This window comes from Bemisia tabaci, chromosome 1 (genome assembly GCF_918797505.1).
Source record: "Bemisia tabaci chromosome 1, PGI_BMITA_v3".
Classification (NCBI taxonomy): domain Eukaryota; kingdom Metazoa; phylum Arthropoda; class Insecta; order Hemiptera; family Aleyrodidae; genus Bemisia; species Bemisia tabaci.
Genome location: NC_092793.1, coordinates 671,816 through 685,315, shown reverse-complemented (window position 1 = coordinate 685,315; position 13,500 = coordinate 671,816). Strand labels below are relative to the sequence as shown.

At 38.7% G+C, this 13,500-nt stretch overlaps 1 protein-coding gene across 2 annotated transcripts in view; it reads left to right on the top strand.

Annotated features, from left to right (window-relative positions):
- The window catches only part of mio (GATOR complex protein mio), a 79,205-nt gene that overhangs the window by 19,745 nt on the left and 45,960 nt on the right, over positions 1 to 13,500 (top strand). For both annotated transcript variants that reach the window (XM_019055701.2, XM_019055699.2), the window contains exons 5-7: positions 2,949 to 3,141; positions 4,536 to 4,723; positions 11,405 to 11,592. In XM_019055701.2, the coding sequence (XP_018911246.1) occupies positions 2,949 to 3,141; positions 4,536 to 4,723; positions 11,405 to 11,592 (569 nt within the window). The remainder of the gene's footprint in view (positions 1 to 2,948; positions 3,142 to 4,535; positions 4,724 to 11,404; positions 11,593 to 13,500) is intronic.

Genomic DNA, 13,500 nt, shown 5'->3' with positions numbered 1-13,500 from the left:
TCTTAAAGAATTGCATCTCCTTGTGCGGTGTTGCCAAGTTACCTACCCGATAATGACGCGGCTGACGGGGCAATGTAGATTTTGAGCTGCAATCATCACCAAAAATTATGAAAACACTTACCATTTTATACTGTGTGGATGATTATAAATCTAATTTGATAAAAGCATGCGCGCTTGCTATATTCTCGCTTTTTTGAAATTGCAAAATTTGGCCAGAAAATTTCAATTTTTTTATTCGATTAAAACCAGTTCAAGCTTATAATATGGGCTTTAATTTCTTTTAGAGGAAAATCAAAATTAATCATTGAAAAAAATGCGTTTCATCCTATATGCAGGTTTGCTGAAAACTATTAAGTAGTGACAAAACTAGCCTCCGCACGGGATATGCTCCTTGGGCGGTCTAGATTTAATGAGGGTGTACTCTTTTTAGTAGCTCAGGAAGATAGGAGTCCTCTTTTCTTCTCTTCGCAAAGTTTAAGTGAAAAATTGTTCAAATTTTACTTTTTGATTCCGAAGCAAATTCTGAGAATCTCAAAAATTCGCTTGCACAGTTATTACACGGGAATAAACAAGCAAACCTATCTCGGTCATGAGCCTCTAAAGTTCATTTCTGGCACTACGATATATTTGCTGTTACTTTCAATTTCCAGAAATCTTGAACAATTAGATAAAACTGAGTTCCATGAAACCCATTTGGACATGAGGAAAACCAAAAGGAGCGCAAAGAATTTGGACATTTTATCGGCTCAGTCACACTTAATATTTCCTAAAAATATTGTCTATGAATCTTATCGTTAGTGCTTTGTTACATGAACAAAATTTGTCACTTGCTGTTAATGTCAGGAACTTACTTCCTGAGTTCAAAAAATAAACGTCATTATTATTCATGTTATTAAACAGTCTTCGATAAAAATGGTTAAGAGACTTAGAAATACCCTCAAAAGGCTGCAAAGTAAGTGTGCTCCAACGACAAGTTTTTAGCGCACTTGAGCTCTGAAGAGCAAATTCAGAATCTTACCAATCGGCAACCTTATCTGCAGCAACAGGGGTATCTCAAAATCTATCACCTTTAATTGCATCCATATTCTTCGGTTTTACATGATAAAAGTATAGCAACGAGATAATAGAGCTTCCACGGGATAACGTTGCATGGTGTCAACGATCATGGTGTCAACAAACCCAAAATCTGATCATGGAGTCAACAATTTTTGACGTCGTGCTCAGGCAGTAAAACGCAAAAATGGGCTCTGATCATGGTGTCAACGATCACGGTGTCAACGAACAAAACAATATTTTCCTTATGAGTAAAATTAAAAAATTAGTTGTACAGGAGAAGTTTGGGTCACGTATAGTTAGATTAGGTTAGTTTAGGTCAGGACCTGTACAGTTAGATCATAGAGTATATAGAGTCTTAATGCAAGTGGGAGAGCTGGCGTCACTTTTGAGAGGGGTCGTTCAGGCCTACATTTTCACGTTAAATTTGTATTGCATGCGGAGCCAATTTTGGGGTCTGCCAATCAGCCGCATGAACCCGAATTTGTCAGCCGGGCTAAAAATAAGTTCACATGTACCAAAACTATACGTGCGTACAATATAAAGGTTAGAAAATAACGTCAAAACACTTTTCACGAACCGAAAAATGCTGCTTCCGTGCGATTTCATCGCACACTTTTTCCCGGTTTTCGGGAGGCGCAGCGGCCAGATGCCCCCTTTTTGAGGTCTGATATTGCCGAATCCGTTACTATGGACGTCAGAACTGTCTCTGCAAAGTTTCAAGCTGGCCAGATGAATGGCGCCAAAAATGCAGCTGGCCCTTTGACTATAATTGATTTCTCGTCCGAGTATACCTATGAATCAACACCCAAAATGACAAATTTTTCAAAATTCAAATTTGAAAAGAAGGACACGGGTCTCATGGGCACATTTATTGTGGGAAAATTATACTTTTTCCAAAACTACTCTGAAAAATCGAGTAAAATGATACCAACAGTTCATTTATGGAGTTACAACCGCAATTCGAGTAATTTACAAACCGAAGATGGTCTATGGATGGCAATGTATTGACCAAAACAATTAAAACATACCCAAGAAGCTGCAAACCTTGGCATCCGAAGCCTTTTAGCAATGTAGGATCAATCACTTCGATTTCTCGGTCAAAATTACATACATATCATTACCCATGATGTCAAAATTTTTCTCACCCTATCGTTGAGTAAAATGGCACGAAAAAACAAAACAAAAAAAAAACATTAAAAAAACGCTGTTTCTGATTTCAGAGAGCTTCGGAGCTATTCAGAACCCCTCTCAGTCAATTTTTCGTGAACAAAATTATTTTGCACATTGTATTTTTTCACAAACTGATTTAGGCTGATTTTTTAACGCATGTTGGCAAAAAAACTCCTACATACTGTTTTTTTATTATACTATATTTTTTATGGAAACTCACAAAATTGACGACATCACTTTAGCCCCAAAAACACAAAAATCGATTTTATATTCGAAGAGCTCGACTGAATATTTTCATTTTTGCTTTAAATTATTGCATTAACACCCCTTGGGCAGCTCCTGAAGATATCTTGCGATGTGAAGCAAATTTATTTAATTTCACTCGGACTAACCGAGTTCTTAATCCTTTTTGAATGGGTGAAACCTCATCTATTTTAAGATCAAATTAAAATCAGGTTTTAGGTCATCATCAAGAAAAAAGTAAGGAAAAAGTATTAGAAAAGCAACAATTTTTAGAAAAGGAATTTTAGGGAAGTAAGGGATAAGGAAGGAAAAGGTAATGATAAATAAAGAAATTTAAATAGTGAGGTACCAGTAGACACCTTGCTCATCAGAGGTCTAATTCTAAACAAGGTCTCATGCCGTGGCCCTGACACCATGGGAGAATGCAAAATATTCCTATTGGGAATAAGATTTTTAATTTTTGTCGTGTTTTCTTGTAGATCCAACCAAAAGTATGAGTTCTTCACCAACAAAAGCAGTTTTTGATTTAACAGTTGCATCGTATAATGACAATATGATAGCCTCTCATGTGGATAATCACATTGCAGTCTGGGACTTCCGAACCTTTGAAAAACCCGTCCTCACTCTAGTTCAGAATAGAACGGTTTCAAAAGTTTTATGGTGTCCTACCAGGTAAAACCTTTTTGTATGTGTGACAGGTGTGTTTTGTTCCCCAGGGAGGGACTAATTTTTTCAGTTGACCAAATGAAAAGTTGTCATCTTAAAGTACGCTATGTGATAAAAGAAAACAGCAGCCCGAAGAATTTTAAAAACAAATTACTTCTACTTTTCCTGCCTTAAGATCGAGATTTTTTTTTTGGGGGGGGGGGGGGTTAACTTTGTTTTATTAATTGTTAAACAATTGACAAGACATTTATGTTAAAAATATTCAAACTGTAAACTTAGCTAACATCTTGTAAAGTAAAGGGATAGTTTTCTTTTTTCTCAGAACACTCTCTCTTCACATTTCAGTGTAAGGCTGTAAAAACCGGAGTTTCTCCATTTTTGCACCTTCGAATGATAGTGGGGTACAAAAATTCTCATAACTTTTTATTTACAAAGAAATGCACGGAAAGAGTAAAAAACAACTCAATTTTGCTGCTTTTTTGCTCTTGAAAATTTGTTGACACCATGTAATGTTCAAGGAGGTCCAAAAATTTATCCAAAGCAAGTTCACACCATTTGTATAGAAGGTAAAATTGTACTTGGTCATTAGGTTTTCCATTTCTTGTTGTGTGATGCTTGCAATGACTTTGACAACGTATAAAATACCCCTAATTTGGCCATTTTATTACTCACAAAAATTCTTTAATGACAGTGGAGGTTCGACAATTCATCACTAGTAAGTGCATGCATACCCTATGTTTGCAAGGAAAAGTTTTACTCGATTCTATGCTCATTTTTTCTCCTACATGAGATGCTTGCTAATTCTTCAAAAGCGTCGTAAATACGTCTTTGAGAAGTTGTTCTTTTTAGAAAATTAGACACATTGTGTAGTCTTATCTTATGAATACTAATTGTCTAAATACAAATTGTACATCTTGAGGTTTTTTTCACAATACTTATCTCTTTTTTCAATTGACTATACACTCATTCGTTAATATGATGCATTTCAACTCTCTGAATTTCTAGAAGGTTTTCAAAATGGTTTGCAAAAGCCATAATATGTAAATTGAAACAAGGAGTAATAAATTAGCGTGTAACTGTTTAAGGCGTTTTTACAACACCTTCGCCTTCACATTTACACTAATTTATACAATGATTTTGCGTAATCCAACTGTATAGAAATAGAATAATGTTAGCTCTACAGTCCACACCTGGAAATATAGTTCTTATTTCAAGAAGAATTTCAAGAGAGAGAATAAGGATTCTTAATTTGATGAGTGAGCGTACTTTTTCGACAATTATGACAATCTTAATTGAGTGGCACCGAAGGGAGGTGCAATTTTAAGGAGTCCTTAGTCAAACTCATAGGATCATTCATTGCTCCATTAATTGTATCCGTTTACTTCTATGATAAATTATAGGCACAATTTATTGGGCTCTTTGCAACATGATAGCTCAGCAATTTATCTTCATGATATTCAACAATCTGTGGATGAAACAGAACCATCAGTCCTAGAAAGAAGTGTGCAGCCTGGATCAGCATCTTTGTTAACATCCTTCTCATGGCACCCAACTCATGAAAATAGACTCCTCACCATAGCTTTAACTGGTAATCACAAAGCATCAATTCCTCCATTTCTTTCCGAAATTATCGAAATAAATTTATTTTGTCTCACAAATAACTCACAATTTTGTTAATATTGCTACTCAAAGGCTAAATTTTTCTACAATGCAAAAATAAGCAAAATGAGACCTAACCACCTTTGTGTCTATAAATTTCAGGTGAATCCTCAGCTTTAGACTAAAAAAAAATCAATCATGTCGTGCTGCTAAAATCTGGCTCCAAAATCAGTGATTTTTAAAATATCTCAACAGATATATAAGTATAATACAGATACCGAAGATACTAGCCAGGATTGACCCCTGGTTCTTTGCTTCGCGATGAACTTGCGACTAGCTCCGCAAGCCGTCCCCGCCCCACATAGTTTTTAACTAAAAATAGAAGACAACATCTTCGTCTTCTTCTTTTTCACTGAGTTTCACAAAAATCGATCAAACAGGAGCGGACACAGTACTCGAGACCACGACCGCTATCTTGGATTTTGAAAATCGGACCAAAAATTCGAGTTTTCCCGTTGAAAAATACCTCTTGATACCGAATTTCACGAAAATCAATCGAAGTGAAGTCAAGACATCACATCAGGCCATGCCTTCCATCGTGGATTTTAAAACTTTTGAAATCGAAGTCCAAATTCGAGTTTCCCCTCGAAAAATACCCTCTGATACCGAATTTCACAAAAATCGATCGATATCAGGAAGCGATATAGCATTTTAGGCCACGGCCGCCATCTTGGATTTTGAAATTTTGAAAATCTAACCGAAAATTCGAGTTCCCCGTCGAAAAATACCCGTGGATACCGAGTTTCACGAAAATCGATATAACAGGAGCCGACTTAGCATTTTAGGCCACGGCCGCCATCTTGGATTTGGAAATTTTGAAAATCTGACCATAAATTCGAGTTTCTCTTCGAAGAATACCTGTGGATACCGAGTTTCACGAAAATCGATCAAACAGAAGCCGACTTAGCATTTTAGGCCACGGCCGCCATCTTGGATTTTGAGATTTTGAAAATCCGACCAAAAATTCGAGATCCCCCGAGAAAAGTACCCCCGTTTACCAATTTCCCTAAACATTCGTCGAAAAATACCTCCTAAAACCTTAAATTTCGTCTTTAAGGCAGTGACGTTACGCAAAAGGATTGAACCTGTTCGGCGCGATGCGCGTAAACAACCGTGTATCTCCAATGTAATACTATATGGAGAAATAACTTTTCGCTCTTGCGGGCATCCGAGGCAGCGGATTTGAATGGGAATAATTTTAATCAACTCCTCATTACAATAGCTAAGCGTGTACCAATTTTAAAGGAAATCGCTTCGGCTAATTTTTATCTAGGGGGGGCAGAGTGAGTGGTAACAGCAGCTTTATATAGAGTAACATCTCATAAGTTCTAGTACAAAATATCTGGAATGTTTAAAACCGAACACAAGCTTTGAAAGTTTAATAATACAAGGTAAAACTTAATCCCAGTTTCTCTTAAGGGATGCCTGTAAGTGCGAGAGAGATAGTTCACGGTGGGAGAGAGATATCTGCACATGCTGAGAAAGATCACTCAATATAGGTTGCATCAAGGTCATTTTGCTTAATCCTACTTTTTACTGGGATCAAGCGACAGAGCTTTAGAAATTACTTTCCATGTTTTTTTTTAATGTTAATCGAAGAAGACGGTTATAGGTAAAACCTATGACTCTTTGATTTAAACAGAAATTTCTTTAATATTCATGATAGCTCAAGGATTCATGGGGGGGCTTAGGGTGCGTTAAAAAAACTGAAAGTTTGAAATGTTCCGCTCCGTAGGCGGCAACTGATGCCACTTGGTAAAAAGAAAATTTTTTGCCAAAATTTGGGTTAATTTCAACGATTTTAAATGGTGCTGAAGGTCAATACTGTGATGAAATTCTGATTTTCAAGTTGAGACCTCGATTTTATGCTGAAATTGTGCGTTTATGAGAAAAATGCCAAAGAACTCAAGTTGTAGAAAATAAAGTTCCACTTCAGATGAACACCTTCGTAAACAATAAAAATTAAATTAAACTTAGGAAAACTCACGTCGGTATTAATTTTTTTGGTGCTCAGAATTTCTGAGATCTTACAAAGTACCGGTATGTAATACTCATTTTTCATGTGAATTAGTCGAAAAAGGGTATAAATGAACTGTAGACAAGTGCTGAGGATACAAGTGTCATCAGAACTGCCTCAGTTTGAAAAAAGGTCCCTTTTTCATGCCCGATCCTTCAAAACGTGTACGGCCTGAAAAGCAGGGACGTGCAATAGTAAGAAAAAGTACGGTTTGACCTGGAAAAAATTGCGTAACAAACTTTCCCAATGTAAATGTCATAAGTAGGTCCTCCTGAACAATTTCCTGTTAAACATGGTTCGACCCCGAAATACCCCTCAAAGTACCGAAGACTCAAAATAGCGGCCGTAATGAGGGGGTCCGGTAAATCGATATTTTAAAATGTTCATTCTGTGTCTTGTGAGGTATCATTTTCTATGCAATGTTGGTCGTTTATTTTATATATAAACTCAAAAAGGCCCCACCGGTCAAAGGGGGCGCCCCAAGTTAAAGATGGTGGCCAGATGTGAATGGCAGGAGGTTGCATTATAGTGTATTTTCCGAAGGAAATACACTATTGCATTCTCCCATGATGTCGGACCCAGACCTGAGACATTGTGAAGAGCACCGATCACGGGTCGTAGATCACGAAAATATATGCTATTCAAATTCATGTGTATATATATATGTATGTATGTGTGGTTGGTTGGTTGGTAAATACATTTATTTGGTGCTTTAACATTGAAGCCATTAACACCGTAGATGAGGAGAGATCGTCAAAAAAACATAATTTAAATATTTAAGAAGTAGGAGTCACAAAAAGGGTAGTAGAAAATTAAAATTTAGGACAAGGAAAGAATGCATTAAATTTGGAGATGGACAAGGAAAGAATACATTAAATTTGGAGATTAATTCGTTTAAAAAAGGGAGGGATTTCATGAAAATACTTTGAAAGGATGGTATGGAGGTCAGAAAGTGGAGGGAAAATTTTGGATCTTAATTGTTGATATGTGGGGCAAGTTATTAAAACATGTTTAACTGAGAGAGGGACATTACAAGAGATGCAGGTCGGGGGTTGGACTTTCTTGATGATGTATTGGTGGGTGAAGGACGTGTGCCCAATGCACAGCCGGGTTAATTTTACTTGATCTGCTCGTGGTAGACCAGAAAGTTGAGGGAATACGGACATTGGAGGATTTCTGTGTTGGCAATACACTGTCCACTCTTGTTGCCAATTTTTGACGATTTCTTTTTTGATGTACTTGTTGAGGTCCTCGGCTATGACAGTTAGGGGGAGGAAGGGGCCAGCAGATGAAGCGGCTTCTCTCGCCAGAGTATCGGCTTCCGTGTTTCCAGCAACGCCTACATGTCCCGGGCACCAGCAGAATGCAATTGAGAAATTCAGGGAGAGAAGATGATGTAGGGAATTTTGGATTTGGATAATGAGTGGATTGGAACCAGGGACAGTTTGGAGGGCAGACAGAACACTCAGTGAGTCAGAGCATATAATGGCTTTTTTATCTTCTGTCTCTTGAAGAAAATTTAATGCTTGGTGTATAGCAAAGGCTTCGGCAGTAAAAATTGAGGCAATGGGAGACAGCTTGAAGGATCTAGACTCATTTTGTGTGATAAAAGCACATCCTGTTTGGCTGTTTTCCAGTTTGGATCCATCGGTGTAAATTTGTTTATAGTCTTGATAATTTTCCAATGTCGAGAAAAAGTTACTTCGTAATTCGGCATGGGATGTATCGGACTTTGATAAAGAGCAGGAGTTGAGGTGAATTTCAATATTAGGAGGGGTCCAGGGAGGAAAATTGAGATTTGCAGCTGGAATAACGTCAGAAAAATTGAACTTAGAAAAGAAGGTATCATAGAATGGGATCTCAGCCCTCGCCTCAAAGCAATCTTCAATAGCAGGATTACTTGGATGGCTCACTAGTTTAGTGACATAGCCTGCCAGTAATTGATATCTTCTGTGTTGAAGTGAGGGCTCTTGTGCTTCAACTTCAATACTAACGACAGGACTTGTCCGATAGGCACCAGTAGCTAGTCTGATGCAAGAGTTATGAATACTGTCTAACTTTTTAAGTAAAGAGCGATTTGCGGAGCCATAAAGAATAGAACCATAATCAAGTTTTGATCGTATAAACGATCTGTAAATTTTAAGCAACGTTGGTTTATTTATGTATGTGTGTATGTATGTATGTATGTATGTATGTATGTATGTGTGTATGTATGTATGTATTTCCGCCTTTTGAAGATTTTTCGATTTTTGAGTGGTTATATCTTTCTTACGTTGAAAGATATTTTGACCAATTTTTTTGCATTTTGTAGAGACTCATTAGGACTACTATTCTGCGAAAAAAATTGAAATTTGAGGCAATAGATTTTGAGGGGTGGGGCTCGAAAGTGGGGGGAGGTGAAATCTTGTCCACTCGATAACTCGAGCGAAAATGAATATTGTGAGCTGAAATTTTTATAGGTGGTAGTTCTCCCCTAGGACTGATTTGGTATTGAATTTGAGCTAAATCGGCCGAGCCGTTTAAGAATGGCGAGCTTTGAAAGTTTTAGGCGAGGGGTGCGCGGCATGAGGGGAGCCGACCGGAGCAGGGCCGCACAGTGGGTCGGGGGAGAAAGTTTTTGGACAAGCTGATCGTCGCACAGTGGGTCAGGGGGAAGAAGTTTTTGGACAAACTTTTCGTCGCACAGTGGGTCAAGGGAAGGAAGATGCTGGATAAATTGTTCGTCGCACAGTGGGTCAGGTTAAATGATCTGTTCTTGAACAAAATCTCACCATTTAACCGTCATAACTTTTCGCAGCGCGTTCGCTGGCAACGTACGCAACTACTATTTTGTGCTATTGCTTTCCGGGTGACTGCCGGTGGGTATGTTGCTGCCGGACCGCCTCCACGTAGGCAATTTCTCGTACATCGTCCGTCCGCAACTCTCGTCTCTGGTCAATCAGCGCAGTAGTGGGATTCCCGCTCGCCGCGCACTCTCGCGACAAGGTACGCAACTTCTTGCTCACAACGTGCTCACCTGCTCACAACTCAACTTCTGTTTCAATTCTTAATTCATTCCCTTACAGATTGATCCCCTCCCCCCTTCGGGAAATACACTCTTCCCGCGGTGGACGCGCGGGTCGCTTAAGAAGACAGAACAACTGGAATGGACACTCAAACTAAAAAGCGCGCGCGAAGCGCGCGTCCTGGGGGGGCTTGGGGGGGCTGAAGCCCCCCCAAAAAACCGGCGCGGAGCGAAGCGGAGCGCCGGTTTTTAAGTATTCACGTTAGTAACAAGGCAAGTGAGGTGTCTCCATTCGCTTGTAAATTTAGTTGTAAACTTTATACATGAAGGCATAAAACATCCCTCCCCCCCCATCAAGAGGAGTGCCCCAAATCCAATACTAAGTTTATGAGATGTCCAGTAATAGGAAATCAATAAAGGAAAACAGGATTAATCATGTGCAGGGATTGCCAAAGAGCGGTGGAGATACACGAGAATTGGAAGAGAATCTGTGCTGACCATTAACATATGAAAGTGCGAACGCACGCTACTGAGCTTACATTTCTTTCTGTAGTCCTATGTTTCCTTTAATTGATTTTATTGAAGACGTTTTCCACATCAAATTTAGGTTAGGCCAAGCAGGTGGAAATCCAGGGCCTGCAGAGATAGAGCCTCCGAGCAAAAACCTTCGCGGTACTAGCCTGACGGCAGGCGACTCCGCCTGGAGCGGGTCGCCGACTAATCGGGGCTCAAGAGCCCGGAAACAACACCGCGCCCAAGTGCGAGCCTAAATCCCGGCCCGACAACGAAGCTCTGGGCTCGATTTTCGCCGAGTGGGTTAATCGGGGCGCGAAGTTTCCGCACCCTACCTGTACCAGACCGGGCGGTTGCATCCGGGTAAGCTAAACCCTGTATAAGTCCTGGGAGGGCGGCTGTCATTAGGGGACTCCCATTAAACGCTCCCAGTAGGCGCATGTGAAGAGACAGCCTCCCAGCTGCTGAGAATGGGCAAAGGCCCGGGGTCTCGCCGACAGCTCCCACGCACTTGTAACAGAGGGTGTCTAGTGAGTGGTCCGGTCATCGCGGCCGACACTGATGCATTGCCATTTCGGATTTCAATGCCGAATAGAAAGTCTCAGGTTTCATGAAATCAAATGGACTACTCTTAACCAGTCTATTGGTTCCAGGTCTGGAATGTCAGGGAATGTAAGGCAACCTGAAAAAGTCTGAGAAAGTGAACAACGTTTAGCAGAAGTCAACATTAATTAAAAGGAAAAAAATCTAAGTGAAAGTTCTGTTCATATGTCAGAGAAAATTAAAAAATTCCAAAATTTTGGAGCCCAGGAAAAGCAAAAGAAGTTAGGGAAGCATAGAATGAGAACATTACGAAAACCCTGAAAATTATGCTGCTCAGAAGACAATTAAAAAACTTAGTCAATTAAATAGATTTATTTCCCCCCCTTTTTTGTGAGGAAAATTGTGAGTTACTAATCGTAAATTATGCTGCTTAGAAGACCATTAAAAAACTTAGTCAATTAAATAGATTTATTTCCCCCCCTTTTTTGTGAGGAAAATTGTGAGTTACTAATCGTAAATTTTCAATTTTTCAGGGGTTTTGACAGATTATAGTGTTTTTGAGAGAATGACTTTAAACTGGTCACCTTGTTCTCATGTTGTGTGGACATTTGGTAGGCGCACACTTAAAATGATCAGTGAAAAAGACGAGAATGTATACAGCCAACTAGATGATGTCTCTGTATTAATCAAGGAACGGGCATTAAGCGGCTACGGTCTTAAAGTAAGTAACATCCATCAGAACCACTTAATATGTAAAAAGAAGAAAATTGATTCAAATAATTTTGGGTAACACCCAAGTAATACCTTTCATAAATGAAACATACGTTTTGATTATTCGTAATTAGTTATCAATTATAATACTTCGATATTTTTTAATGGTTCTGTCCTTTTTAATCAATTCTGAAGCAGATATTTTTACATGTAAGGGGATCTTGGACTCAGAATTCTCAAGATTCTGCTCTGAACTTTCTTTTTTTCTGGGTGAAACATCCCAGGAAAAATTTCATTTTGACCTGAAAAACCTGGAAGAGTCAGGGATCTTTTTTCCTGTAATAGAACCCTGTCCTTAAAAATCCGGACTCTTGATGGTTTAATTTTTTTTTCTTTTCTATTTTTGATGATGGCTCCTAAATCTTAAGTATAAATGGGTCAATTTTGCCAGTCGTAGACTGGTAGTTGGTGTTGGTAGTCTTAGACTGTATAGTGTATATTAGCATTATTTAGCATTGATGATAGATAGCACATGATCTGTCCAGTTGTCAAGTTATAACGCATAATATTAATGAAGATGTTGGTCATCAAAAAATATAGTGTATGATGTCATCCTCAGCAGTAATGCATCTCATAGTTTTTTCCATCTTGGTTTTATGTGAGCAATTAGTACAAATGGGTGTCTGCTTGATTTATAAAACCAAGATGGAACAAATCATGGGATTTGTTTTTAATTTCCTCAGAAGATACATTACGATAAAGTAGAGCAGAGTACAAGAGATCTAAAAAGACCAAGGATCCAAGCATGAGCGGTAATAAAGATACAGGGTGTTCCAAAAGTCCAGCCCCCCCCTCTAACTTTTGAACGGTTCGAGATAGAAAAATGAAACTTTGGGAATGTTCCTATCTCAAATTTTTTGGGTGGGTCAAAATTTTGGTCCCCCTCAGGGGGAGGCGGGGGACCCCTAACTTTGTTTTCAAATAGCAACGCTTATCTTGTGATACCTTATTCGAAAGAGCATAAAAAACTAAGAATTGTGGCGCAAACTGCAGATCAATATCTTAATTTTTGACCAAGTTATGATAGGTCAAAGGTCAAAGACCTATTTTCAAAAAATCATAACTCCGGTTCAAATTATCGTAAAGGAAAAAATAAAACGGGAAATACCAAATTGTGTTCGCTTTTAAGTAAAAATTGCAGAAATCACTTCGAACTAACTTTAAGGAGGGGGGGGGGGGGTTCGGACCCCCGAATACGTCAATTCAAGGGTCATTCAATTTTTCCGCGAAATAAGCCAATTTCCCCTAGATTTACCTTCATATTATCTCAGTAGGGTCAAAATCAGGTCAACATTATGTTGGCGTATCCCCAAATTTCGGGAAAAGTTCAAAAAACTGAACTTTAAACGATCAAATTGAATCACCTTAAATTTCGTTTTTTTTTAACTTTTCCCGAAATTTGGGGATATGCCAACGTAATGTTGAACTGACTTTGACTTTACTGAGATAATGTGAAGGCAAATGTAGGGGAAATTGGCTTATTTCGCGGGAAAATTGAATGACCTTTGAATTGACGAATTTGGGGGTCCGAACCCCCCCTTAAAATTAGTTCGAAGTGGTTTCTGCAATTTTTACTTAAAAGCGAACACAATTTGGAAAATTTTCCCGTTTTTTTTACGATAATTTGAACCGGAGTTATGATTTTTTGGAAATAGGTCAAATTTGACCTTGGACCTATCATAACTCGGTCAAAAAGTAAGATATTGATCTGCAGTTTGCGCCACAATACTTCGTTTTTTATGATCTTTCGACTGAGATATCACAAGATAGGGGTTGCAATTAAAAAGAAAAAAGTTGGGGGCCCCCTACCTTAGGGCGAGTCAAAAAACACGGACTTTCGAATTTCAAAAACGTTTAG